Source organism: Monodelphis domestica, chromosome 1, assembly GCF_027887165.1.
Source record: "Monodelphis domestica isolate mMonDom1 chromosome 1, mMonDom1.pri, whole genome shotgun sequence".
In the NCBI taxonomy this organism is placed as follows: Eukaryota; Metazoa; Chordata; class Mammalia; order Didelphimorphia; family Didelphidae; genus Monodelphis; species Monodelphis domestica.
In genome coordinates, this window is record NC_077227.1 from 286,284,868 (window position 1) to 286,310,386 (window position 25,519).

Consider the following 25,519-nt stretch of genomic DNA (forward strand, 5'->3'; position numbering starts at 1 on the left):
AGTGGTTGAGTAGAGCCTGTTCTGTCCTGGCATGATTCCAATGCTTCTAAAATAAAGAAAGAGGGGGCAGCTGGGTGGCTGAGTGAATTGAGAGCCAGGCCTAGAGATAGGAGGTCCTAGGTTCAAATCTGGCCTCAGACACTTCCCAGCTGTGTGACCCTGGGCAAGTCACTTGACCCCCATTGCCTTGCCCTTACCGCTCTTCTGCCTTGGAGCCAATACACAGTATTGACTCCAAGATGGAAGGTAAGGGTTTATAAAAAATAAAATAAAGAAAGATGTGTAAATCTGTGCCAAGGAAAAAGTGTAGTAGTTAAAAAAACAAACATACTTTCCCCTTATCTCATTCTGATCGTTTTGTCTTTTTAAAGCGTGGCCCTCAGATGCCTTTGATATTTCTGTATGTGGTGGATACTTGTATGGAAGATGAAGATTTACAAGCCTTGAAAGAATCCATGCAGATGTCACTCAGTCTTTTACCATCTACAGCTTTGGTGGGACTTATTACTTTTGGGAGAATGGTACAGGTCCATGAACTTGGTTGTGAGGGCATTTCAAAAAGCTATGTCTTCAGAGGAACAAAAGATTTAACTGCCAAACAATTGCAGGTAAGTAGGCAAGAATAGTAATTCAAAGTGTGTCTGTAAACAAAGATTATCACTTATTGTAAAATGTAAATCCTTTCTTTAAATAATTTTTTCAGAAAAAGGTTTTACAGGAAATAGCTATTATTATTGTTACTCTGACACAATTAACATTTTTAATATGCATATTTCCATTCTGGTCTTTTTTCTCCATTTGCCCAATTTCAATAGTTTCCAAATATTGAAGTTTAGTAACATAAATTGCCCTATAGATCTGCCTATTTTAAATAAAAACATTTTAAGTTTAGAATAAAAATCAGATGTTAGAGTCTAATATTATAAACTCCAAAATTTTGATCCAGCAGTAGTAATTATTAAATATGTACTTCTTTGCTATTGGCATATTTTTACTAATGAGAATCAAAAACATTACACAATGGACAGAGTTTTAGAGGGCTTGGCTTTGGACCTAGGAAGACAAAAGACTCAAGTTCTACCTTTGATATATCTTGGCTAAGTGACCTTAGGTAAGCCACTTAATCTGGCAGAGCTCTAGGCAACCATGTAAGACTCTTAACTTGTAGTTCTACATTGGTAAAGACATTTTCCTTATCTGTATATCATAGAAATCACAGGTCCAGTTCCTTTTTGAGTCTATACTTTATTCATGGGCAACATGGTTCTGTGATCTGTATTCTAGCTGTAATGTTTGTGTTTTTGGTATTCTCTATAAATAAAGAAGCATATACTCTTCTTCACTAAAGAAAAAGGAACTTTTCTGGGTGATCCTCAAAGGGTAATTTTTAATGAATTTATTTTGATACAACAGACCTTTTCTAAGAAAATCCCGAACAAAACCTCCATGCAACACTTTCCTTGAAAGTAATTAAGCTAAATTTCCTACTAGTATTGATTCCAAGCACATGGCACTTTCTGTCTTTGTAATTTACAGATTATTAATGGGAAGGAAGGTTGTGAGCTTTAATTTTACTAGTGTGGTATATTATGTATTCTGTTGTATTTAACCTGAGTTTTGTTGCTTCTTGTAGTGTCTATATTATCATTGTGTGTATTGTTTGTTGGCCCTGTGTTCTATATTCTATGTAATTTTATACAAGTCTTCCCATGTGTCTCTAATGTTTTGTATTCATTTTTCCATTTGACAGAATAATATTTTATTACATGAATATGCCATATTTCTCAGTTATTGGACACACATTTTATTTACAATTTTTTGCTGTCACATAATAGAGATTTTTCTTGCTATCATAATTTTCATTGCTATCATATATTCCTTAGAGTATAATCACAATACTGAGATCTTTGGGTTAAAGTAGGAATAAGGCAACTTTACTGGCATAATTTCAAATTGCTTTCTAGAATGGTTGAATCAGCAGCATTGATTTTATTTGTACAAAAGACTTTTAAATTTTTATATAATTGAATTTATCTGCCTTTTTTTATCATCTCTTCCATCCCTATCCAAATTATAAATTCTTTCTTATCCAGAATTATGAAAGATATAAGCTAGATGATAATATTCCTTTTTAACCATTATTATCTTGCTGGTAAATTATTAGGCAGAATAAAAAGGATAAGTTTATCAGCATTTTGGCTCCATACAGTGTCTGATATCTACAGCTTTGTGAACTCTAGAACAAGAGAGCTAACCTAGGTGCTCATGGAATTATAGGAAGTAAAATATAAATTTAGGAATGAAGTGGAGATATATATATATATATATGTATATATATATATATATATATATATATATGATGTTTGGAGATGAGGAATGAGTGAAAAATCTTTTATTAATATATATACTATATGCTAGAGTTTTAGGATATACATACAAAAGAGCATCCCCATCATCAATGAGCTTATGCTCTATTGGGAAAACAACCAGGGAGGGTCATTTTATCCTGGAAAAGAGTTGAACTTGAGAACAGTTGTAGATAAGCCTCCAACCCATACTCCCTGCTCCTACATATCTCCTCCAGGAAAACCCTGAAATTTGTACCAGACCAAATAACAAGAAGTCCAATGAGAAATTATAATAAGTGACTTCTTGTACCTCAGAACTGCACAAAAAGCCAGAAGCAGAGTGGCATTAGGAAAGGGATGGGCCCTATTAATAAAACCTGCACAGGGAAACAAACCAGCAGCCTCCCAGAACCAAAGATACATGTAACTTGCAATATTCTCTGTTTAGAGGCAGCAAGAGTGGAGAGATTGCCTAGAAAGCTTTAGGGAGTTCAGAAAGCCCTAGAGGAGGAAACTTAGAAGCCATAGGAAGCATCATGTCAGCTCTTAGACCAGGAAAGCTCATACACAAAGGCTGTAAAATCACTAACACTACATCCCAAGATGCCATGGAAGGTCCTGAACACCCCAAACTGAACTTCAAAGGTTTAGGTGGATTTTACCATGGGAGGAGCAGGCCAGCACAAGAACTCAAAGTCCACAGTGAGACCAAATTGGGCTGACTATCCCACTCCAAAGTACAGCAGTGGGGGGATCTCACTTCTAGGGCAAAGCCCTATTTCAGGAACTAAAGCTGGAAAAATGAATAAATCAAGGAAAGCGCCAACCAGAATAAAATGTTACTATAGATTTAGAAATTCCCTCAAAGAAGAAAAAAGCAACTTTATAACAACTGCAAGCAGAGACTCTTAAGTAAAAGATAACTACAAGGATTACATGAAATTCCAGGAAGAAATAAAAAAGAAATAAAAGCTCTGGAAAAAATATTAGAAGGAGAATGAATTGCTTAAAAGATAAAAGTGGTAAATTTTATCCCAGTGGTTGATTTGCCAAAAATTAGAATACATCAAACAAATCTGTTACTCCACAAGACAGCAAGAATTATTAGAACAAAATGTAAATATTGAGAAAAAAGAAAAGATAAGATACATGACATAAAAACCCACAATTTATTTGGAAAATTCTTCAGGAGAATTTGAGAATCATTATACTCCCTGAAAACCATAATTAGAAAAAAAAAACACCTTGTCTGTCTCTCTCTTTTTCTCTCATTTAAATTAACAAGTGTATATAAAATTATGTGCTAAACCATAAACTCTACATTGTTTACAATTTGTTTAAATATATATAAATTGTATATATATCTAGCAATATAAATATCTTCTGTTTTTGAGTTCCCTTTGGATTTGTTTTACTTTGATTCTTTTTTTTTCTTAATTTTAAGGTTGTTATTTTTTATTGTATTCATAGTATATATTCTTATCTTTTCATCTCTTCATATATTGCCTTTATTTTCTTTATATTTTTATTATTGTCATTTCTAATAACAGTACCATCAATTACATTGAAATATTGCAGGTTATTTCTAGTTTTTAGGTCAATATAAATAAGGCTTCCATAAATATTTTCATACATAGCTTTTTACCCTCTCAATAATACCTTCAGGGCCTACTTCTAGTAATGGGGTCCCTAGCCCAATGAGCATGAAGGGCTTAACAGTTCTTAATATGTATTTCCTTCTTGTTTTCTATCTTTTGCTTTATTACTTCTTGTTATCTTGTGAGATCATTAGCTTCTACTTGCTCAATTCTAGTATTTAAAGACTGATTTTCAGCTATGATCTTTTGATTTTCCTTTTCAGTTTGGTCTATCCTGCTTTTCATAACTTCCAGCAGGTCAATTCTAGTCTCCAATTTGTTTATCATTTAATTTGATTTCTGGGCTTCTTTTTCCAAGTGGGAGATTCTGTCTTTTAAACTGTTATTTTCTTTTTGAACTATTTCTCACTTTTCTTGCCAGGTTTGTTCCATTTTTCTTATTTGGTTCTGTTCTGAAGGTTTTTTCAAAGGAAAAGAGAAGTTAGGATAAAAGCCATATAGATATTAAGGCACCTTAAAAAAATTCACAGAGGAGAACAGAAGGAAGTTAAGAAGAAAGCAGTGATAAGCATGGCAGTTTAAAAAAGTAATGTGAAACAACATACAAATAAGGAAATATGTATTTTGTGAGAGCACATGAATAACATATCATATTGCTTGCCTCTTTGGGGAGGGGATAGAGGAAAGGAGGGAGAAAATTTGAATTGTGAAATATCAGATAGTGAATGTTAAAAATTGTTTCTGTATGCAATTGGGGAAAGTGCAATGAAAATTTAAAAAATTTAAAAAGAAAAGAAAAAAGTAATATGAAATTAGATAGTTAGTTATCTCTCCCTTTAAGGGCTCTAGGGGTAACCTTCAGAGGTTGGAGGTAATTCTTTAAATCTATTGGCATTACAGCTCCCATTGCTGTGCTTCATCCTAATTTTATTGTTGGAGAGTCATTTAATCAGTCTTAAAGAGTTTTTTTAGAAATAGAAAATATTGAAGTGTAGTACAATAAGAATAGTTGATATCAAGGATTTCCCGAAAAACAAAAAAAAACAAAACAAAAAAAACTTATTCTTCTACAAGTACTTGGAGTCCAGAATAAAATGGCCATGTTTAGAGAACACATGTGGCAAAGGAATAACTCACATCTCTTAGTTGCTGGAAGTTCTTTTCTCTCATTTGTGTGGTACTGAAGTTCTTTTTTTTCATTGTAAGTTATTTTATTTAGTCAATTTAGTACATTATTCCTTGGTTACAAGAATCATATTCTTTCCCTCCCTTTCCTCCCCCCACCCTTCCTGTAGCTGATGCACAATTCCACTGGGTATTACATGTGCCCTTTTTTTTTTTTAAACCCTTACCTTCCATCTTGGAGTCAATACTGTGTATTGGCTCCAAGGCAGAAGAGTGGTAAGGGATAGGTAATGGGGGTTAAGTGACTTGCCCAGGGTCACACAGCTGGGAAGTGTCTGAGGTCAAATTTGAACCTAGGACCTCCTGTCTCTAGGCCTGACTCTCAATCCACTGAGCCACCCAGCTGCCCCCTACATGTGTCCTTGATCAAAACCTATTTCCATGTTGTTGGTGTTTGCATTAGGATGTTCATGTCTTCCATCTCCTCAATCATATCCCCTCTACCAATGTAATCAAGAAGTTGTTTTTCTTCTGTGTTTCTCTTCCCACAGTTTTTCCTCTGAATGTGGGCAGTGTTCTTTCTCGTAGATCTCTCTGGGTTGTTCAGAATCACTGCATTGCCACTAATGGAGAAATCCATTACATTCGATTGTACCACAGTGTATCAGTCTCTGTGTACAATGTTCTCCTGGTTCTGCTCCTTTCGCTCTGCATCACTTCCTGGAGGTCATTCCATGAAGAAGTTCTTCTTAATCATGGTGTAGTCTCTTTGCTGGGAACTGTAAAAAAGTCCTGCCTTGGCTCCCAGGAATGTAGACAGTGCTACCAGCTGATCTAGGAACATCTGTAGGACACTAGCAGAAAAATGCAAGCTGTCTTTAACTCTAATAGAATGATGCTAGGATACCAAAAGGAAGATGGGAAATCCAACATCCTCTAGACCTCTGTTGGTGAACCTATGGCCTGCTTGTTGGAGGGGGCTGCTCCCCTTTGCCTCTCTACAGGTATTTGAGTACTTCTCACATCACCTGTCCCTCTGCCCAGCAGCCCAAAGGGACTGCTTCCTCCCTCCTCTGTGAGGTGGAGGCTCACATGTGGTGTGAGAGTTGCAGTTTGGGCACTTAATATTGAAAAGGTTTACCATTTCTGCTCTAAACTCTTTGAAGCTGCAAAGTTCTGTGATCAAAGTGGGGAGGTAGGAAGGAGAACCTGACTGTAGCCAAAGACAAAGGTTTCTTTCACCCTCCCCAATTCAGCCCCTTTTCAGAAATGTTTTGGAAGGTCACATGCCCTAATTTCTGGTATTCTCCTTTCTCTACTTGCTTAATAAATTATAAACAATCACTGAAGACAGGACCAAGTTTTCTAGCCTTTTGGAACCAACTTTCTGTCATGCACCAGATGATTTAATCCACTGGATTTCAAAGATTATTTTACACCTGAGGTTTTTGTTCGATTAGTTTAGAAGTATATTCTCACTTAAAGTATTAGAGCTAAAATGGTTTTGACCCCACCTTGGACAGTAGCAAAAATAACACTGTATTCCCAGTGCACTGCTCTGCTGAAGAGAGGAAATGTGTTTCATCCTCAGTCTTCTGGAATCAAAATTAGTCATTACATTAATCTGAATACTCATGTCTTTTGGTGTTGCCCTTTATATTATTGTAATCATTTTTCTTTATATCTTTCTCTTGGTTCTCCTTTCTTCTCTGTCATTTTCTTTGCCTCAAGATTGAGTTGGTTTTGTCAGAGGTATTTTTTTTTTAGATAAGCTTCTAGTTTTGCCTGAGGATAGTCCCTGTAAATCTAGTTGTAGGTCTACCCTTCTTCATAGGACTTCATGTTTCTGAGCTATTCAGCAGTTTTTGTTGATAGATTTTAGCTGGATATGGGTGGGTTGGAGGGGAAGCTTGGGGATTTCTCCATTAGCCAAATTGAATGCTAGAATTTATAAATACAGCATTAGCATTTTCCATTTAAAAGTTTTTCACCTTATTCTTTATGTCTCTTTGAAATTCCTATCAGTAAACTTGTTTCCCATAACATATACATTAGAGGAAGCTTGATATAGTACACTCAGTACTGCACTTGATGTCAGTGAGGCCTGGATTCAGATCTTGATGCACATTTCCTAATTGTCATGCTGGCAAGTCACCTTTTTATTCCCTTTTGTGCAATTTCCTAGAACTTTATTCCTAGTAGAGAGATTTCCATACTTGGATTCCTCAGATTTGCTGCTTATTCCTTCATACTTCAGAGTGTTTTTCCTTTTACTTCAGTAGTAGGTATTTAAAAAAGGAATGTCCTAAGAAAACTTTGATAAAGAAGTTGACATGGTAAATGAAAAACAAAACTGAGAATTATATAAATTATATATAAAGAAAAGAATTCTTCAGTGTTCTTGGAAGAATGCACAAATTCTGCAATAACTTGTTTTAACTAGTTATGAGATAAAATTGTCTTTTCTGATTCATTACATGGATTTCATTAACTGATTTCACCTTTACAATAGGAAATGTTGGGGCTCTCCAAAGTACCTGTTACCCAGGCAGCTCGTGGTCCTCAGGTGCAGCAACCACCTCCGTCAAACAGGTAATAGTTGAAAATGGTTCAGATAATTTGATATAGATAACCCTTTTCTTTTTCTGTAAATTTAAAGTATTTGTGGATATAGTAAAGAGTAGTTCAAAAGAAAAGTTATTATAATGGTTTTAATTTCTAACTCCCAGATCTTTATTTATAGCTACTAGATTTCAAACCCAGATTTTTTTCCCCCATTTGAATTAGTTTATTTAGTCAATTTAGAACATTATTCCTTGGTTACAATAATCACATTATTTCCTTCCCTCCCCGCCACCCACCCTTCCCGCAGCCAACATGCAATTTCATTGGGTATTATTTGTGTCATTGATCAGAACCTATTTCCATGTTGTTGATGTTTGCATTAGGATGTTCATTTAGAGTCTGCATCCCCAACCATATCCCTTCAATCCATGTATTCAAGCAATTGTTTTTCTTTGGTGTTTTTACTCCCACAGTGTTTCCTCTGAATAGTGGTTTTTCTCATAGATTCCTCCAAGTTGTTCAGGGTCACTGCGTTGCCACTAATGGAGAAGTCCATTACATTCAATTGTACCACAGTGTATCAGTCTCTGTGTACAATGTTCTCCTGGTTCTGCTCCTCTCACTCTGCATCAATTCCTAGAGGTTGTTCCAGTTTCCATGGAATTCCTCTACTTTATTATTCCTTTGAGCACAATAGTATTCCATCACCAACATATACCATAATTTGTTCAGCCATTCCCCAATTGAAGGGCATCCCCTCATTTTCCAATTTTTTGCCACCACAAAGAGCGCAACTATGAATATTTTTGTACATGTCTTTTTCCTTATTATCTCTTTGGGGTACAAGCCCAGCAGAGCTATGGCTGGATCAAAGGGCAGACAGTCTTTTAACGCCCTTTGGGCATAGTTCCAAATTGCCCTCCAGAATGGTTGGATCAATTCACAAGTCCACCAGCAATGAATTAGTGTCCCTACTTTTCTGCATCCCCTCCAGCATTCATTACTTTCCATAGTTGTCATGTTAGCCAATCTGCTAGGTGTGAGGTGATACCTCAGTGTTGTTTTGACTTGCATCTCTCTGATTATAAAAGATTTAAAACACTTTTTCATGTGCTTATTAATAGTTTTGATTTCTTTAACCAAAAATTGCCTATTCATGTCACTGAGCTGGTCATTCCCTTTGATCTTTACAAAGTTAATCTTCTCCCTTCCTCTGTTCCTCTTTCCTTGAAGCCACTTGAACGCTTTGTCATCAATGAAAGAGGCATCTGGGGTAATGTCCTAGGAGGGAGCTAAGGCTGGATCAGATTCAGGGTAGTAGCCACTACTATAATAATCCTGATAGTAAACACCAGTGGCATTAGCGTCACCATATGTAGGGAACTGGTTATAGGGCTGACTACTGTAGTCCTCCCCCAGGCTTAGGCAACCAAGATCACTCCTGATCTTATTGGGAAGGCTTCTAGTTTATCCCCATGGCAGATGATATTTGCTGATGGTTTTAGATATATACTGTTCATTATTTTTAGGAAAGGCCCTTCTATTCCTATACTTTCTAGTGTTTTCAGTAGGAATGGGTGTTGTATTTTATCAAAGGCTTTTTCTGCATTTATTGAGATATTCATGTGATTTTTGTCAGTTTGCTTATTAATACGGTCAATTATGTGGATGGTTTTCCTAATATTGAACCATCCTTGCATTCCTGGTATGAATCCTACCTGGTCATAGTGAATAACCCTTGTTATGACTTGCTGGAGTCTTTTTGCTAGTATCCTATTTAATATTTTTGCATCTATATTCATTAAGGAGATTGGTCTGTAGTTTTCTTTCTCTGTTTTTGACCTGCCTGGCTTTGGGATCAGTACCATATTTGTGTTGTAAAATGAATTTGGTAGAACTCCTTCTTTTCTTATTCTGTCAAATAGTTTGTATAATATTTGGATTAGCTGTTCTTTGAATGTTTGATAGAATTCATTTGTGAATCCATCTAGCCCTGAGGATTTTTTCTTAGGGAGTTCTTTGATGTCTTGTTCAATTTCTTTTTCTGATATGGGGTTGTTTATGTAATTTATTTCTTCCACTGTTAGTCTAGGCAGTTTATATTTTTGTAAGTATTCATCCATGTCACCTATATTGCTGTATTTGTTGCCATGTAATTGGGCATATCAGTTTTTAATGATTGCCTTGATTTCCTCTTCATTAGAGGTGAGGTCTCCCTTTTCTTCTTTGGATATTGTCAATTTGATTTTCTTCTTTCCTTTTTTTAATTAGACTGACTAGTAGTTTGTGTATTTTATTTGTTTTTTTTTTCAAAGTACCAGCTTCTGGTCTTATTTATTAAATCAATAGTTCTTTGACTTTCAATTTTATTAATTTCTCCTTTGATTTTTAGGATCTCTAATTTAGTCTTCATCTGAGGATTTTTAATTTGTTCACTTTTTAGTTTTTTAATTTGCATGCCCAATTCATTGACCTCTGCCCTTCTTAATTTGTTAATATATGAGCTCAAAGATATAAATTTCCCCCTGAGTACTGCTTTGGTTGCATCCCATAGATTTTGAAAGGATGTCTCATCATTGTCATTTTCTTCTATGAAGTTATTAATTGTTTCTACGATTTGTTCTTTAACCGGTTTTGGAGAATCGTATTGTTTAATTCCCAATTAATTTTTGATTTGCCTCTCCATGTACCCTTACTAATTATTATTTTCATTGCATTGTGATCTGCGAAGGTTGCATTTATTATTTCTGCTCTTTTTCACTTGTTTGCTATGTTTTTATGCCCTAATACATGGTCAATTTTTGTGAATGTACCATGTGCTGCTGAAAAGAAGGTGTATTCCTTTTTGTCCCTATTTATTTTTCTCCACATGTCTACTAACTCTAATTTTTCTAAGATTTCATTTACTTCTCTTACATCTTTCTTATTTATTTTTTGGTTTGATTTATCTAGTTTGGATAGAGGAAGGTTCAGGTCTCCCACTAGTATAGTTTTTCTATCTATTTCATCCTTGAGCTCCACTAGTTTCTCCTTTAGAAATTTGGATGCTATGCCATTTGGTGCATACATGTTGAGTACTGATATTTCCTCATTATCTATACTGCCTTTTATCAGGATGTAATTACCTTCCCTATCTCTTTTAACTAGATTTATTTTTACTTCGGCTTTGTCAGATATCATAATTGCAACTCCTGCCTTCTTTTTATCAGTTGATGCCCAATAGATTTGGCTCCATCCTCTTACTTTCACCCTATGTGTATCTACCTTCCTCATGTGTGTTTCTTGCAGACAGCATATGGTAGGGTTTTGGATTCCAATCCACTCTGCTATTTGCTTGCATTTTATGGGTGAGTTCATTCCATTCACATTCAGAGTTATGATTACTAGCTGTGTATTTCCCAGCATTTTGATTTCTATTCCTGGTCCTGCCTTTTCTCCTTTCACTATTTCCTTCTACACAAATGTTTGTTTTTAATCAGTTCCCCTAATTCCCACCCTTATTTTACTTCCCTTTCTACCCCCCTCTCTTTTTGTTTCCCCCTTATTTTACCTGTAGTCTTTCTAAAACTACCCACCCTCACTGTCTCCCTCCCTTATACTGCTTCCTTCCCCACCAGTCCGTTTGTTACCCTTCTCCTCCCCTATAAGGCGCAAATGTATTCTCTGCCACAATGGATTGGATTGTTCTTCCCTCTTTGGGTCAATTTCAATGCACGTAAAGTTGAGTCTTTCTCATCTCCAACCTCTCTACCCTTCCAGTGTATTGATGTTCTTCCCCCTCCCGCCATGAGCTTCTTTGTGACATATAAATTTACCCCCATTCGTTTCTTTTTCCATTTCTTTTATTAACATCTTTTTTTAGCTCTAGTTGTGTGTATATATATATATATATATATGTGTTTATATACATATGTATATGTATTTATGCATGCATATATCTATATACCTGTTTATGTCTTATCCTTTCATCCTATACAGTTTGTCACTGTTCCCCCTAAGTGTAGTTCTTCTAGCTGTCCAGGTGATAACAATAGTTTTTAAGAGTTACCAACGACCTCTTTTCTTATCGGGATACATAACATTTTAACTTAATGAGTCTCTTAAAAAAGGGGGGGTTGTTTGTTTTGTTTTGTTTTCCTTTTCCCCCTCTTTTTTTAAATTACCTTTTGATGATTCTCTTGAGTTTTGTGCTTGGGTATCAAATTTTCTGTTCAGGTCTATTCTTTACAAATTTTTGGAATTCTTCTATTTTGTTGAATGACCATACTTTCCTCTGTAAGAATATATTCAGTTTTGCTCAGTAGTTGATTCTTGCCTGTAGACCTAGTTCCCTTTTCCTTTCCAGAATATCATATTCCATGCCTTTTGGTCCTTCAGTGTGGATGCAGCCAAATCCTGTGTTATCCTCACTATGGTTCCATGGTATCTGAATGACTTTTTCTTGGCAGCTTGTAATATCTTTTCTTTGGTCTGATAGTTCTTGAGTTTGGCTATGACATTTCTGGGTGTTGTCAGTTGGGGATTAAGAACAGGAGGTGATCTGTGGATTCTTTCAATCTCCACTTTTTCCCTCTTGTTCCATAATATCGGGGCAGTTTTCCTAAATAATTTCCTGTAGTATTATGCAGTATTATTTTCTTTTGTCATGGTCTTCTGGTAGACCAATAATTCTTAGATTGTCTCTCCTTGAATGATTTTCTAAATCCTCTGTTTTGTGAATGAGATGCTTCATATTTTCCTCAATTTTTTCATTTTTTTGGGTTTGTTTTATAGTGTCCTGCTGCCTTGTGAGGTCACTTGATTCTAGTTGTTGTATTCTTGTTCTTAAAGACTGGATTTCGTCCCTGGCTTTTTGGTCATCCTTCTCCTTCTGGTCTGATTTTCTTTGGAGATCATCTTTCATTCTCTTTACCTCATCTCTCATCTCCTTTGCCTTATCTTTCATCTTCTTTGTCTCATCTTTCATCTTCTTTTCCTCATCTTTCATCTCCTTTGCCTCATTTTCAAGCTAGTTGATTTTGGCTTTCAAGACAGTTATCTGTTTCCAGATAACTTATCTTTGTTTTTAAATTCTTGTCCCAATTGTTTTCAGCCTCTCTTAATTGTGTTTGAATTACAGTTTGAGTTCTTCCAATGCTTGTGTCCAGTTCACTGGGATTTGTATTTTATTACTTGCGTCCTCCTGTGTAGTGTTTGTTCTTGGTTTGTTGCCTGTGCAGAAGTTGTCAATTGTAATTTCTTTCTTCTTTTTCTGTTGTTTGCTTATATTTACCCCTTCTTTGCTCCCCATATTTGTCTTTGCTCTTGTTCCTCTCATTTTTTTGGTTTTGGTGCTTTCTGTCAGTCTCCCCCCTTGGAGCTTTGTCAGATCTCTTAGTGTAGTTTCTGGGGGAGGAGTGTTGGAGTTTGTCCTTCCCTGTCCTCTGGAGGCTTTTGATTGGATTTAAGTCCAGCAGTCAGTGAGGGAGTGGTGTTGCAGGCTAGGCTTTTCTAAGTTCTAAAGACTTTTGATGGGATTAAGTTTAGCTGAGTTGGGCTAGGTGTGCTCTGAGACCAAAAAGTCCTTGAAGGCAGGAGCAGTATGGAAGATCTCCATGGCTCTGACCAGGCTGCCAGCTCCCTCTCTAGCTCCTTTCCCGCCATCTGTGCTCAATGCTCTGAGCTTGGCACTGCCCTGCCCGCATGGTACACCCTCCAGACCAGCACCTTTGCCCGGCCAGAGGTTTTTGCTGCTCCTGGGGGCCCAGCACTCTAGGTGGGTGGGAGTGGGTCTTGGGACCTTCCTTCTGCCTTCCCCTTAAACCCGAGTGTTCTCTGATTCTGGCTTTTGGAGGGGGAATACCTTTTGAGTCAAGTCCAGGAGTAGGGTTCCTTGTCTTTTTGTTAGGTTTGATTTTCAGCCCCCTAGGAGCATTCAGTTTGTGATCTGTAAGAAAGGGTATTCAGAGGTCTGAACTTCTGCTCCTTCTATGTGGCCATCTTGACTCCACCTCTCCCAAACCCAGATTTTTAAATCACTGCTGACTAATTACAGTAGAAAGTCTAAACTGTCACTTCAGACCAGATAGGTAAAAAAGCTGAATTAAATATCCTATCTGTCTCCCCTTTCCTCCAATTTCTCCTTTTTGATTTCTGTGAATGATTCTACCATTCTACTAGTGACTATTGTTTGAAATCTTGATGTGATTTCCCCCCCAAATCAGATAGTTACCAAGTTTTACTAAATTTATCTCTGCAGTATATTTCTCTGTAAAGATTTCTCTCATTTACCTTCCTGCCCTCCTTCCCCTCTCAGAAGTAATTTTTTTCTTCCTTTGAACTCTTCTAAACTGTATGCATTTTCATATTTCTATTTTTTATTCTGCTTATATGTGAATGTATAACCTCCTGAGTAGGTCATTTTTAGTTCATTGAGTGTAAGATTACTCCCTTGTTCCTCTTTTAATCCTTTCTTTGCTTAGCAGGTACTCAATAAATGTTTGTGTAATTGAATTATTTGGTTTTAGATTCCTGATTTTGCATAAATGCATAGTATTTATTACCTTTTATTATGGAAAATTTTTTTGACATTTCATGTTATATATGCTATTAGGTTGTTGATTTGTCTTTCACAATATTCTCTTGATATATTAAAGAAAAATGATACTTTTACTTTTTATGCATAACCAGTTACTATTTATTTTTTAATATGGAAACTAACAATGCCATATCTCACTTAATAGGAACATGAGAGATTAAGCCATGAAGTTCAGTGCTTAAATAATCAATTTTGTGTCTAGTCTACTAAGATGTGTCTTAAAAAGTTTTTGGGGGGAGCAGCTGGGCAACTCAGTGGATTGAGAGCCAGGCCTAGAGATGGGAGATCCTAGGTTCAATCTTATCGATTTTCTGCCTTGGAACCAATACTCAGTATTGATTCCAAGTTGAAAGAAAGGTAAGGGTTTATTTGTATTTTAAAAAAAAGTTTTAGGATATGTTGGAAACAATTAAGAGTCCTTTTAATTTTTTTTTTGTTATAGATTTTTACAGCCCGTACAGAAAATAGACATGAATCTTACAGACCTTCTGGGAGAACTCCAGCGAGACCCTTGGCCTGTTCCCCAGGGCAAAAGACCTTTGCGTTCCTCAGGTGTGGCTCTTTCCATAGCTGTAGGACTTCTTGAGGTAATAATTATGCTTTTTAAAAAACTATTGATGTTTTTCCTTTTTTCACATCCCTGTCATGTTCTAATGATTCCCCTCTCTCATTGCAAATAGAATCACTTGTAACAAATAAATATTATTAAGCAATCCCTCCCCCACCAAATCTCCAAAACAAAACAAACCAAAACACATTGGCCATGATCTGAAGTATATTAGAGTTCTGACGTCTTTCAGCTTTGTTTTCCTTTATGTTATTGTAGTTGCCTTGTAAATTGTTCTCCTACTGCTTACTTTACTCCCTTAAATTTGTGTCTTAAAACTTATATAAAAATATGTAAAGTGACTTCCCTGTCATCTCTCACCTTTCTGTATCAGCATAAGAGTTAGTTGACAGGGAGGAAGAAGAATGTTTCTTTGTGGGGATTATATTTATATTTACAGATTTCCATCTACTTATTTATTTATTCATTCATCCATTCATTCATCTATTTATTTATTTATTTGTTCATTCATTTATTTATTTAAAAGCCCTTACGCAGCTGCTCCCTATATTTACAGATTTTTAAAGTGAAAAGACTTTTTCTTTTATAGTAAGATTTTTTTTTGAAAAGGGAATACTTTGTTCTTTTTTTTTTTATTTTATTTTTGGAACCCTGACTTTTGCAGTGTTTTATTAAAAAAATAGAAATTATTTCTTTTGGCCCCCAAAAGAATTTAAATATCTGTAAATGTTCTTATTTACCTATGTTTTCTTTTTTCCATTGAAGTATTGCTCCAGTAGCTTTATTGTAGGCTAAAGGTGAATCTTGAGGTCCTTCAAGGCCATGCTAGCTATGCCAGTTATGCACAAAGCTCTTGAAAAGTTCCACTGGCTTGGAAAATCTGAGTATTTACTGACCTAGCAAATGGCTTTCATGTCTGTTGTCTAACAGCCAACTGTGCTAAGGTCAAAGAAAGTTACCACCAGTAGTGATGACAATTTTTGGTTATAGCAGTTCATCAATACAAGTTTCTAAGATATAGAAGTATTTTGAGTTTTGACAGTAGAGAGAGCACCTATAATGATAAAATCATTGACTCTTGAATTACCTTTACTTGTATAATTTATTATTGTTGTTACCCATTAATCTCATCCCTCATCCATCCCTCCCCAGAAGCTCTTCTTGTAACAATTAAGTATAGTCAAATAAACCAATCAATGTATTGGCTGTGATTGAAAACATATGCTTCTTTGTGCTTGTCTCTCCCCTTTCTCCTGAGAGGCAATAGGCATAACTCACCATGAGTCTTCTGAAGTCTCTACTGGTCATTGCATTGGTCAGAGTTATGAATTCCTTTATTGTTGTTGTGATTGTTTTAATTATTGTAATCCTTGAAGTATTAAAGAAGATATTATTTATTAAACTATATTTGACATGTTGCTTTCTTTTAACAGTGTACTTTCCCAAACACTGGTGCTCGTATTATGATGTTTATTGGTGGTCCAGCTACACAGGGGCCTGGAATGGTAGTTGGAGATGAGCTAAAGACACCTATAAGATCCTGGCATGACATTGAAAAAGACAATGCCAAATATGTTAAAAAGGGAACTAAAGTAAGTTTCAGTTTTTATTAATTTTACTTTAATGGGCAAAGTAGAACACAAGCATTTTATGCCTTTCCCTCCTAAATATGACATATTATAACTTTATATTTGAATCTGGATAGATATGGGTTGATTTAGGAGACAGTATGTCAGGGAATAAAAGGTAAATTAAATGAGAAATTTAAATTAATTGGAAACACTTACACTTGACCACACCAGAAAAGTTTGTCTTTGCAACTGTCCTTAAAATAATCTTTAAGCGAATATATATTGTATTGAAAGAAGACTGAGCTTTAGATAGTTCTTTAAAGATATACTGCTGTCTGTCTCCCTGTAGAAATAGATTTCTCTTGAAAAGTTTAGCAAGAGGACAAGATAGGTGAACATTTCTTAGCTGTGTGACCCTGGGCAAGTCATAGCCCCTTACTTCTCTCTTTTTCCCTCAATATTTAGTATTGATTCTAAGATGAAAGGAAAGGGTTTAAAAAGAAAAGTTTAGCAAGTACACATGAAAAAGTGGCTCAAAGACTTGGATAGTAATAATAATAGCTAATGTTTATATAATATTTACTATGAGCCAGGTGCTGTGCTAACTGCTTAGAGCTGTTATCTCATTTGATCCTTACAGCATCCCTGGGAGGTAGATTCTTTTATTATTCTCATTTTTCAACTGAGGGATCTGAGGCAGACAGATTAAGTGACTTGTGCATAGTCTGACAGCTATTAAGTGTAATGCCAGATTTGAACTCAGAGGTTTTCCTGATGACAGACCCAGAATTCTATACAGTGTGCTGCCTAGCTTAAAAAGAATAAAATCTATAAGATTTTTAATCAGGATAGTAGTTCAGCTTAAAAATAAAGCCATAATTAGTATAGAATAATTGAATTTACTTTAGTTTAATTAATTTTTAAAATTTTAAAAATATTCTGTCTTAGAATTGATACTAAGTATTAGTTCTAAGGCAGAAGAGTGGTAAGGGCTAAGCAAATGAAGTTAAGGGACTTGCTCAGGGTCATAGAGCTAGGAAGTATATGAGACCAGATTTGGACCCAGTTCCTCTTGAGTTCAGACCTGACACTATCCACTGAGCCAACTAGCTGTCCCTAGTTTAGTTTAATTTTAATTTTTTATGAAACTTAACTAGGAAGGCAGGACCACTTGTTGATCATATTATACTGTGGTATCCTTGTTAAAATACAGATTGGACTACATGGCTACATGAAAAAAGTAAGTTTCTCTGGTTCTGTGTTTTTGTAACTTAGATATAATTTTTTGTTTCAGATTTTTGAGATTAGAAAATTTAACAAATTTCTTGCATTGTTATGGTATTCCAGTTGAAAAAAGAATTGTTATTTTGTTTTTCCCAACTTGAGAAACACCAACAAACATAACTTTTCCATGAATAGTGGATTAGGACTTTTCCATGAAAAATGATAGTATATCAAACCAAATTCAATATATTAGTTAGTTTCAAAGCTGTCTGATTTTAGTCTGTCTCTGAACTTCCTTCTTTTCTATGCATTTAAAAAACTTTCAGTAATATTACTTTTTTTCTCTCTCTTTTTTTGTATCACTTTTTCCTCTTCCCTCAATTTAAAAAACATACCAAAAATTTTTTTTTCTTATAACAAATGATTACACTCAAGCGAAATAGACCCAAACTGGTGTTTGACTATGAATTGTCTAATTCTGCACCTTGAGTCCATTATCGCTGTTTCAGAAAGTGGATTGCATGCTTCAGCATTGATCTTGTGTCTTTATTGGTCATTGTAATGAGAAGAGTTTTTAAGTCTTTAAAAGTTACTTTTCTTTACAGTGTTGTAAATTACTCTTTGCTTTGTAGAAGCACTCCAGTTCCTCCGAATTCATCCCTTTAGCCATTTCTTATGGTGTAACAATATTTAATTATATTCATGTACCATGATAAGTTTATCCGTTCTCTAATTGATGGGCATCCTCTTAAAGTTCTTTGCCATAACAAAAGTGCTATTAGTATTTTTGTACATATGGGTGCTTTACATTTATCTTTGGTCTTTTTGGAGTATGCTTAATACTAGTATAATTGAGTTAAAGAGTTATGTAAAGTTTATTTACTTTTTGAGATATAACACCAAATTGTTTTCCAAATTGGCCTGTGACCATTTTAATCTAATTAGGTATCAGACCTGTATCAGAGAAACTTGTAACAAATATTTTCCCCTAGTTTATTATTTCTTTTCTGATTTTAACTGCATTAATTTAATTTGTGCAAGTACTTTTCCTATTTTATGAATTTGAAATTAAGAAATTATCCCATTTTGATAACTCAGAAAGATATCTCCTCTGCTTCTTAGATGTGTTTGTAATGTGACTTTTTATGTCTAGGATCTGTATTAGTTTGGAGCTTATTGTGATATTCTGGTGTGAAATGCCGGTCTTACCCTAATTCCTGCCACATGACTTTCAAATTTTCCTAGTAGTTTTTATTAAATAGTGAATATTGAATAATGAGTCTTTTTTTTTTTAACCCTTACTTTCTGTTTTCGAAACAGTACTAAATGTTGACTCCAAGGCAGAAGAATGGTAAGGGCTAGGCAATTGGGTTTAAGTGACTTGCCAAGGGTTACATAGCTAGGAAGTATCTGAGGCTAGATTTGGACCGAGATCCTCCCAACTCTAGACCTGTCTCTCTATTGTTCCTGAATTGTGAGTTTACACCAGTTGTTGGGAGTCTTATGTTTTTTTTTAATCCTATGCTACTATGTTCATTGGCTTTTGTATTGTATATTTACTATTGTACTAACAGTTTGATGATTACTATCTTGTAGAATAGTTATAGATTGGTTCCTGTTAGGCTCTCTTCCTTCCCATTTTTTTCATTATTTAAGTTTCTTGATCTTTTTTTCTCACCTTTTTTTCCTAACTATAATCAATCCTTTTGTAGTTTCATTGTTATGGTACTGAATAGATAAATTAATTAAATAGTATTATTTATTGGCATATCCCAATCATGACAAATTAACATATTTCCAATTACTGAGGTCTGTCTTTAGTTCATGTAAAGAATGTTTTGTAGATGTACTCATATGTAGATATATTCCTGTGTATCTTGCTTGACTCCCAAATATTTTGTTTATATGTATTTTGAATGGAATTTCTTTTTCTATCTCTTCCTACTAAGTTTTGATGGCACAGAGATTTAGAGCTATAGATAAGGAAAGAAACAGGGATTTATTTATTAAGTGCCTACTATATGTCAGATACTGTGCTAAGTACTTTTAGACATATTTTCTCATTTGCTTATTAGAACAGCCCCGGGAGGATGGTGCTATTATTATCACCATTTTGTAGATGAGGAAACTAAAGGAGAAACACAGCTGAGACTAGATTTGAACTCAGCTCTAGCTAACTTCAAACCTTATACTCTAACCACTGTACCACCTAGTGCCCCTCCCCCCCCAAGTCTTGGCATGCTGCCTCTTTAGAGTCATTTTGTTGATAAAATTATTTATGCTTTCCTTGATTTGTTATATGGCCCACTAATTCTCTAAGATTAAATAGTTTTCATTGGAGTTAGAATATTTTCTGCAAAAGCTCTTTATTGATTATAAATTTTTTTGTGTCATGGGCAATAAAGATTGTTGGTAATTCTGAGGCTTCTTTTTTTTGCATTGGTTTATGAGGTTTTTATTCTGTAGCACATGGTCAATTTTGTAAAGGTGTCTTCCACAACTGAGAAGTATCTATTTTTCTTTCTGTTCCAGTGCAATAATTACCAGAGGTTTATCATATCCAGCTTATCTAAAGTTATACTCTAGTTCTTTGCTGTTAATCTTTTGTTCTTAAATTTGCATAGTTCCAAAAGGGGATATTTATTTCGAGGTCCTTAGGTATTATACAATTTTGCTACTCTGTATGGTTAACTTCCTCTTTAAGTACTTATATACTGTCATTTGCTGAATATATTAAGTATTGATTCAATCTTATCTATTGATTTCACTATCTGTTTATTAAGCATATATTTCTTTGCTTCTATTTTAACCATGTCTATTTTTACTATTGACTTATGTGAGATCATGATTGCTGCTACTGCTTCTTGGAATTCTCCTGAATCATAATACAGTTTACTGTAGCTCCTTATTCTATCTGAATCTTGGTGTCTCAAATAAACTTCTTGTAAACAATGTATTGTTGGATCTGTTTTCCAGACCATTCTGTTTTCCTCTTCTGCTTCATGTGAGTTCATCTTACTCAATTTCATAGTTATGTATGCTAATTGTCACTGATCATGGCTGGGAGTAAGAGTACACGAAAACATGATAAATGATCAATAAGACTGATGAGGGAGGAACATGCCAGGTTATGAGGGTCTTTGCTTGTGCATATGTTAATCAAGTTCATAGTAAAACAAAAAAGGAAAGCTAACTTCTGTAATCTCAGCAAGAAGAAGGGCTACATAAGGATTGTTGAGATGGTAGAGCAGGGGTCCTACTAAAGAACACTTCTCTGGGAGGAAGATATTCTGCAATGGGAGGTGGGAACCTCAACAGTGAGTCTTATTTGCCAGTATTTGATACAGAGGAAAGAATTTCAACACAGATTTTGATACAAATTCTGTATTTGATAACATTTCACTGCTTCCTTAGAGTTTTGTTTTTCTCTGGACAACATCTTGACTCTCAAGAAGAGAAATAAGAGTTCTAGGATTATCTTGCATCAAGAAGTTAGGGCATAAATACAGGCAGGAAAAGGCATGACTATTAGGGAAATGTTCATGGTGAGGGCAGGAGGTAAAACTGGAATCAGTTATGTAGAGGAATGTCTACCATTAGGCAGTGCTATCTTCATTTCTTCCCCTCCCCTCCTTCCCCCCCTCCCCCGGAATTGATATTTCTTTTTTAAACCCTTACCTTCCACCTTAGAATCAATACTATGCATTGGCTCCTAGGCAGAAGAATGGTAAGGGCTAGGCAATTGGACTTAAGCGACTTGCCCAGGATCACACAGCTAGGAAGTGTCTGAGGCCAGATTTCACCCCAGCTGCTCCCTGAATTGATATTTCTAAAGGAAATAGAACAGAGTTAAAGAGTGAAGGGAAGATCTATAAAGATAATAACAAATTGTAAGAAGGAGATCACACTTAGTATTTTAGGACCTTTAATTCCATGAGGAGCACAAAGAGGTGTAAATAAAAATATAGACGATGATTTAAAAAATAAAATAAAAGTTAAGAATCGGGAAGAAAAATCATTAAAGGGAACAAAGTAAAGAAATCCTTATTAGAAAGAGGTGTAGAAAAAGAAAAAACCCTACCAAATAAAAAGTTGAAAGGGAGATGAAGAGAAATTTTGAATTAATCACTTGAGAAGGTAAAAAGAAGGAAAAAAAAGAGAATTAGATAACTAAATAAAGAAAAGAAATAAGCAAGAAATCAACAAGTTAAGCAAAATTCTAAAACTAGGGAATAACTTTATAAATGTAGGGAGAGTAGGAAGATAGGAAAGTTAGGTTGAAGTTAGAGGGGAAGAGAGCCTGTGGGAATATATATACCTTAAAGTAGATTAAATAAAACTACTTGTGATTACAAGGTACTGCGAACCTTAAAAAATTCTCAGACCCTACTTCATAAGGTTAGGATTGTGAACCTTAAAAATTTCCCAGACCCTACTTCATAAGGTTGGATTAAGACCATTCCCCATTGTTACCATTCCCCATTTGGGCAGGGAAGGTACTTGGATCAGGAATGTGAGAACTCTACTTAGATCAGGAATGTAAGACCTCTACTCCACCCCTACTTAAGTCTGCCCTAGGGGAAGATAAAGTTGTAAACTCTTTGCTGAACAATGAAAAGTACTTAAACCCACACTTATAATAAGGCAAAAAGTTCTTAAGCTGTGCCTATTTTAGGACTAATACAAAGGGGTGCTAAGTACCTATAAAGGTCAGGCAACTTGTGAACTTACAAGGAGCAAAGAGGTGAAAACTTACTCAGAGATTTTAGTCTACTCAGGTGTGAATTACTCAAAAGATTAGTCTACTCAGGTGTGAACTAAGAATGGTCTGACTTTGAAAAACGTCTACTGTGATTGGTAGATGTGAGAATTTAGGGGAGGAGACATAGGAGAAAATTCCCTTTAAAAGGAGATGAAAAGCTCTCTCTTGAGACAGTCAGTTGGGAAAGGCTGAATTGAAGGAGACAGCTGGCCAAAGCTGCCTTGAAGGGTCTCTCTTGGGACTCTCTCAGGGGTCTGATTCATTCAGATTCAGGCATTGAGCTGGTGGAGTCAGCTGAGATGAAGCTGGCCTGGTGTCACTAGAATCCTTGCTTGGACAGATCTTGTGGTGAGTGATTAAGGACTGACTGATCTTTCTTTTAGGGCTTAGGCATGGGTTGGCCAGGGCTGCCCTGGGTCAGCCTATCCTTTTCTCATTATTCCCCTTTTCTCTCTTTCTCTCCTTTAATTCCACATTTGTATTAATTAAAATCTCTATAAAACCCAGCTATCTTGGGTATATTTTAATAATTGGGAATATTTCCCTGGCGACCACTTTATATATTTGATTTAAAAACAAGACACTGTAGTGAAAACATATTTTCTGCGGTCACAACTTACTCATCCACTCTTATATCTACTACAGTTTATATCTTCCACTATTTTAATCTCTACAGTTTATGGCCTCAACTATTTTAACTTATTACAGTTGACTTAGTCTGCCTGGCTTTGGAATCAGTATCATATTTGTGTCGTAAAAGGAATTTGGTAGAACTTCTTTGCTTATTCTGTCAATTAGTTTGTATAATATTGGGATTAGTTGTACTTTGAATGTTTGATAGAATTCATTTGTGAATCCATCTGGACCTGAGGATTTTTTTCTGAGGGAGTTCTTTGATGGCTCGTTCAATTTCTTTTTCTGATATGGTGTTGTTTAGGTAGTCTATTTCTTCCTCTGTTAGTCTAGGCAATTTATATTTTTGTAAATATTCATCCATATCCCCTAGATTGCCATATTTATTGCCATATAATTGGCCATAATAGTTTTTAATGATTGTCTTAATTTCCTCTTCATTAGAGGTGAGGTCTCCCTTTTCATCTTAGATACTGTCAATTTGGTTTTCTTCTTTCCTTTTTTTAATTAGATTTACCAGTACATTGTCTATTTTATTTGTTTTTTCAAAGTACCAGCTTCTAGTCTTATTTATTAAACAAATAGTTCTTTGACTTTCAATTTTATTAATTTCTCCTTTGATTTTTAGGATCTCTAATTTAGTCTTCATCTGAAGATTTTTAATTTGTTCACTTTCTAGTTTTTTAATTTGCATGCCCAATTCATTGACCTCTGCCCTCTCTAGTTTGTTAATATATGAACTCAAGGATATAAATTTCCCCCTGAGTACTGCATTGGCTGCATCCCATAGATTTTGAAAGGATGTCATTGTCATTTTCTCCAATGAAATTATTAATTGCTTCTATGATTTGTTCTTTAACTGATTCTGGAGAATCATATTGATTAATTTCCAATTAATTTTTGATTTGCCTTTCCATGTACCCTTACTAATTATTATTTTCATTGCATTGTGATCTGAGAAGGTTGCATTTATTATTTCTGCTCTTTTGTACTTGTTTGCAGTGTTTTTATGCCCTAGTGCATGATTGATCTTTGTGAATGTACCATGTGCTACTGAAAAGAAGGTGTATTCCTTTTTGTCCCTATTTATTTTTCTCCACATATCTATTAACTCTAATTTTTCTAAGATTTCATTCACTTCTCTTTCCTCTTATTTATTTTTTGTCTTGATTTATCTAGTTCTGATAGAGGAAGTTTCAGGTCTCCCACTAGTATAGTTTTTCTATCTATTTCATTCTTGAGCTCCACTAGTTTCTCTAGAAATTTGGATACTATGCCATTTGGTGCATACATGTTGAGTACTGATATTTCCTCATTGTCTCTACTGCCTTTTATCAGTATGTAATTACCTTCCCTCTCTCTCTCTTTTTTTCCATTTGAATTAGTTTATTTAGTCAATTTAGAACATTATTCCTTGGTTACAATAATCACATTATTTCCCTCCCTCCCCTTCACCCACCCTTCCCACAGCCAATGTGCAATTTCATTGGGTATTACTTGTGTCCTTGATCAGAACCTATTTCCATGTTGTTGATGTTTGCACTAGTATGTTCATTTAGAGTCTACATACCCAACCATATCCCTTCGATCCATGTATTCAAGCAGTTGTTTTTCTTTGGTGTTTTTACTCCCACAGTGTTTCCTCTGAATAGTGGTTTTTCTCATAGATTCCTCCAAGTTGTTCAGGGTCACTGCATTGCCACTAATGGAGAAGTCCATTACATTCAATTGTACCACAGTGTATCAGTCTCTGTGTACAGTGTTCTCCTGGTTCGGCTCCTCTCACTCTGCATCAATTCCTAGAGGTTGTTCCAGTTTCCATGGAATTCCTCCACTTTATTATTCCTTTGAGCACAATAGTATTCCATCACCAACATATACCACAGTTTGTTAAGCCATTCCCCAATTGAAGGGCATCCCCTCATTTTCCAATTTTTTGCCACCACAAAGAGCGCAACTGTGAATATTTTTGTACATGTCTTTTTCCCTTTCTCTTTTGACTAGATCTATTTTTACTTTGGCTTTGTCAGATATCATGATTGCGACTCCTGCCTTCTTTTTATCAGTTGATGCCCAATAGATTTGGCTCCATCCTCTTACTTTTACCCTTTGCCTGTCTACCTTTCTCATGTGTGTTTCTTTTAGACAGCATATGGTAGGGTTTTGGTTTCTAATCCACTCTGCTATTTGCTTGTGTTTTATGGGTGAGTTCATTCCATTCATGTTCAGAATTATGATTACTAGCTGCATATTTCCCCGCATTTTGATTTCTACTCCTAGTCCTGCCTTTTCTTCTTTCACTATTTCCTTCTACACCAATGTTTTGTTTTTAATCCTTCCCCTAATTCCCACCCTTATTTTATTTCCCTTTCTACCCCCTCCCTTCTTATTCCCCCTTATTTACTTTACAGTCTTTTTAAACTACCCCCCCCCTCAAGGTACTGACTTAAAAGAGAGAAACAATGACAAAATATTCCTAATTTAGAAAAAATAAACCTATTTAAGATAAATGGAAGCTTTCCAGTCCCTATGGGGTCTGTAGGTTAGA

At 35.3% G+C, this 25,519-nt stretch overlaps 1 protein-coding gene across 2 annotated transcripts in view; it reads left to right on the forward strand.

Moving 5' to 3' along the window:
- The window catches only part of SEC23A (SEC23 homolog A, COPII coat complex component), an 81,780-nt gene that overhangs the window by 20,845 nt on the left and 35,416 nt on the right, over positions 1–25,519 (forward strand). For both annotated transcript variants that reach the window (XM_007473180.3, XM_056810999.1), the window contains exons 5-8: positions 372–608; positions 7,584–7,663; positions 14,656–14,800; positions 16,215–16,373. In XM_007473180.3, the coding sequence (XP_007473242.1) occupies positions 372–608; positions 7,584–7,663; positions 14,656–14,800; positions 16,215–16,373 (621 nt within the window). The remainder of the gene's footprint in view (positions 1–371; positions 609–7,583; positions 7,664–14,655; positions 14,801–16,214; positions 16,374–25,519) is intronic.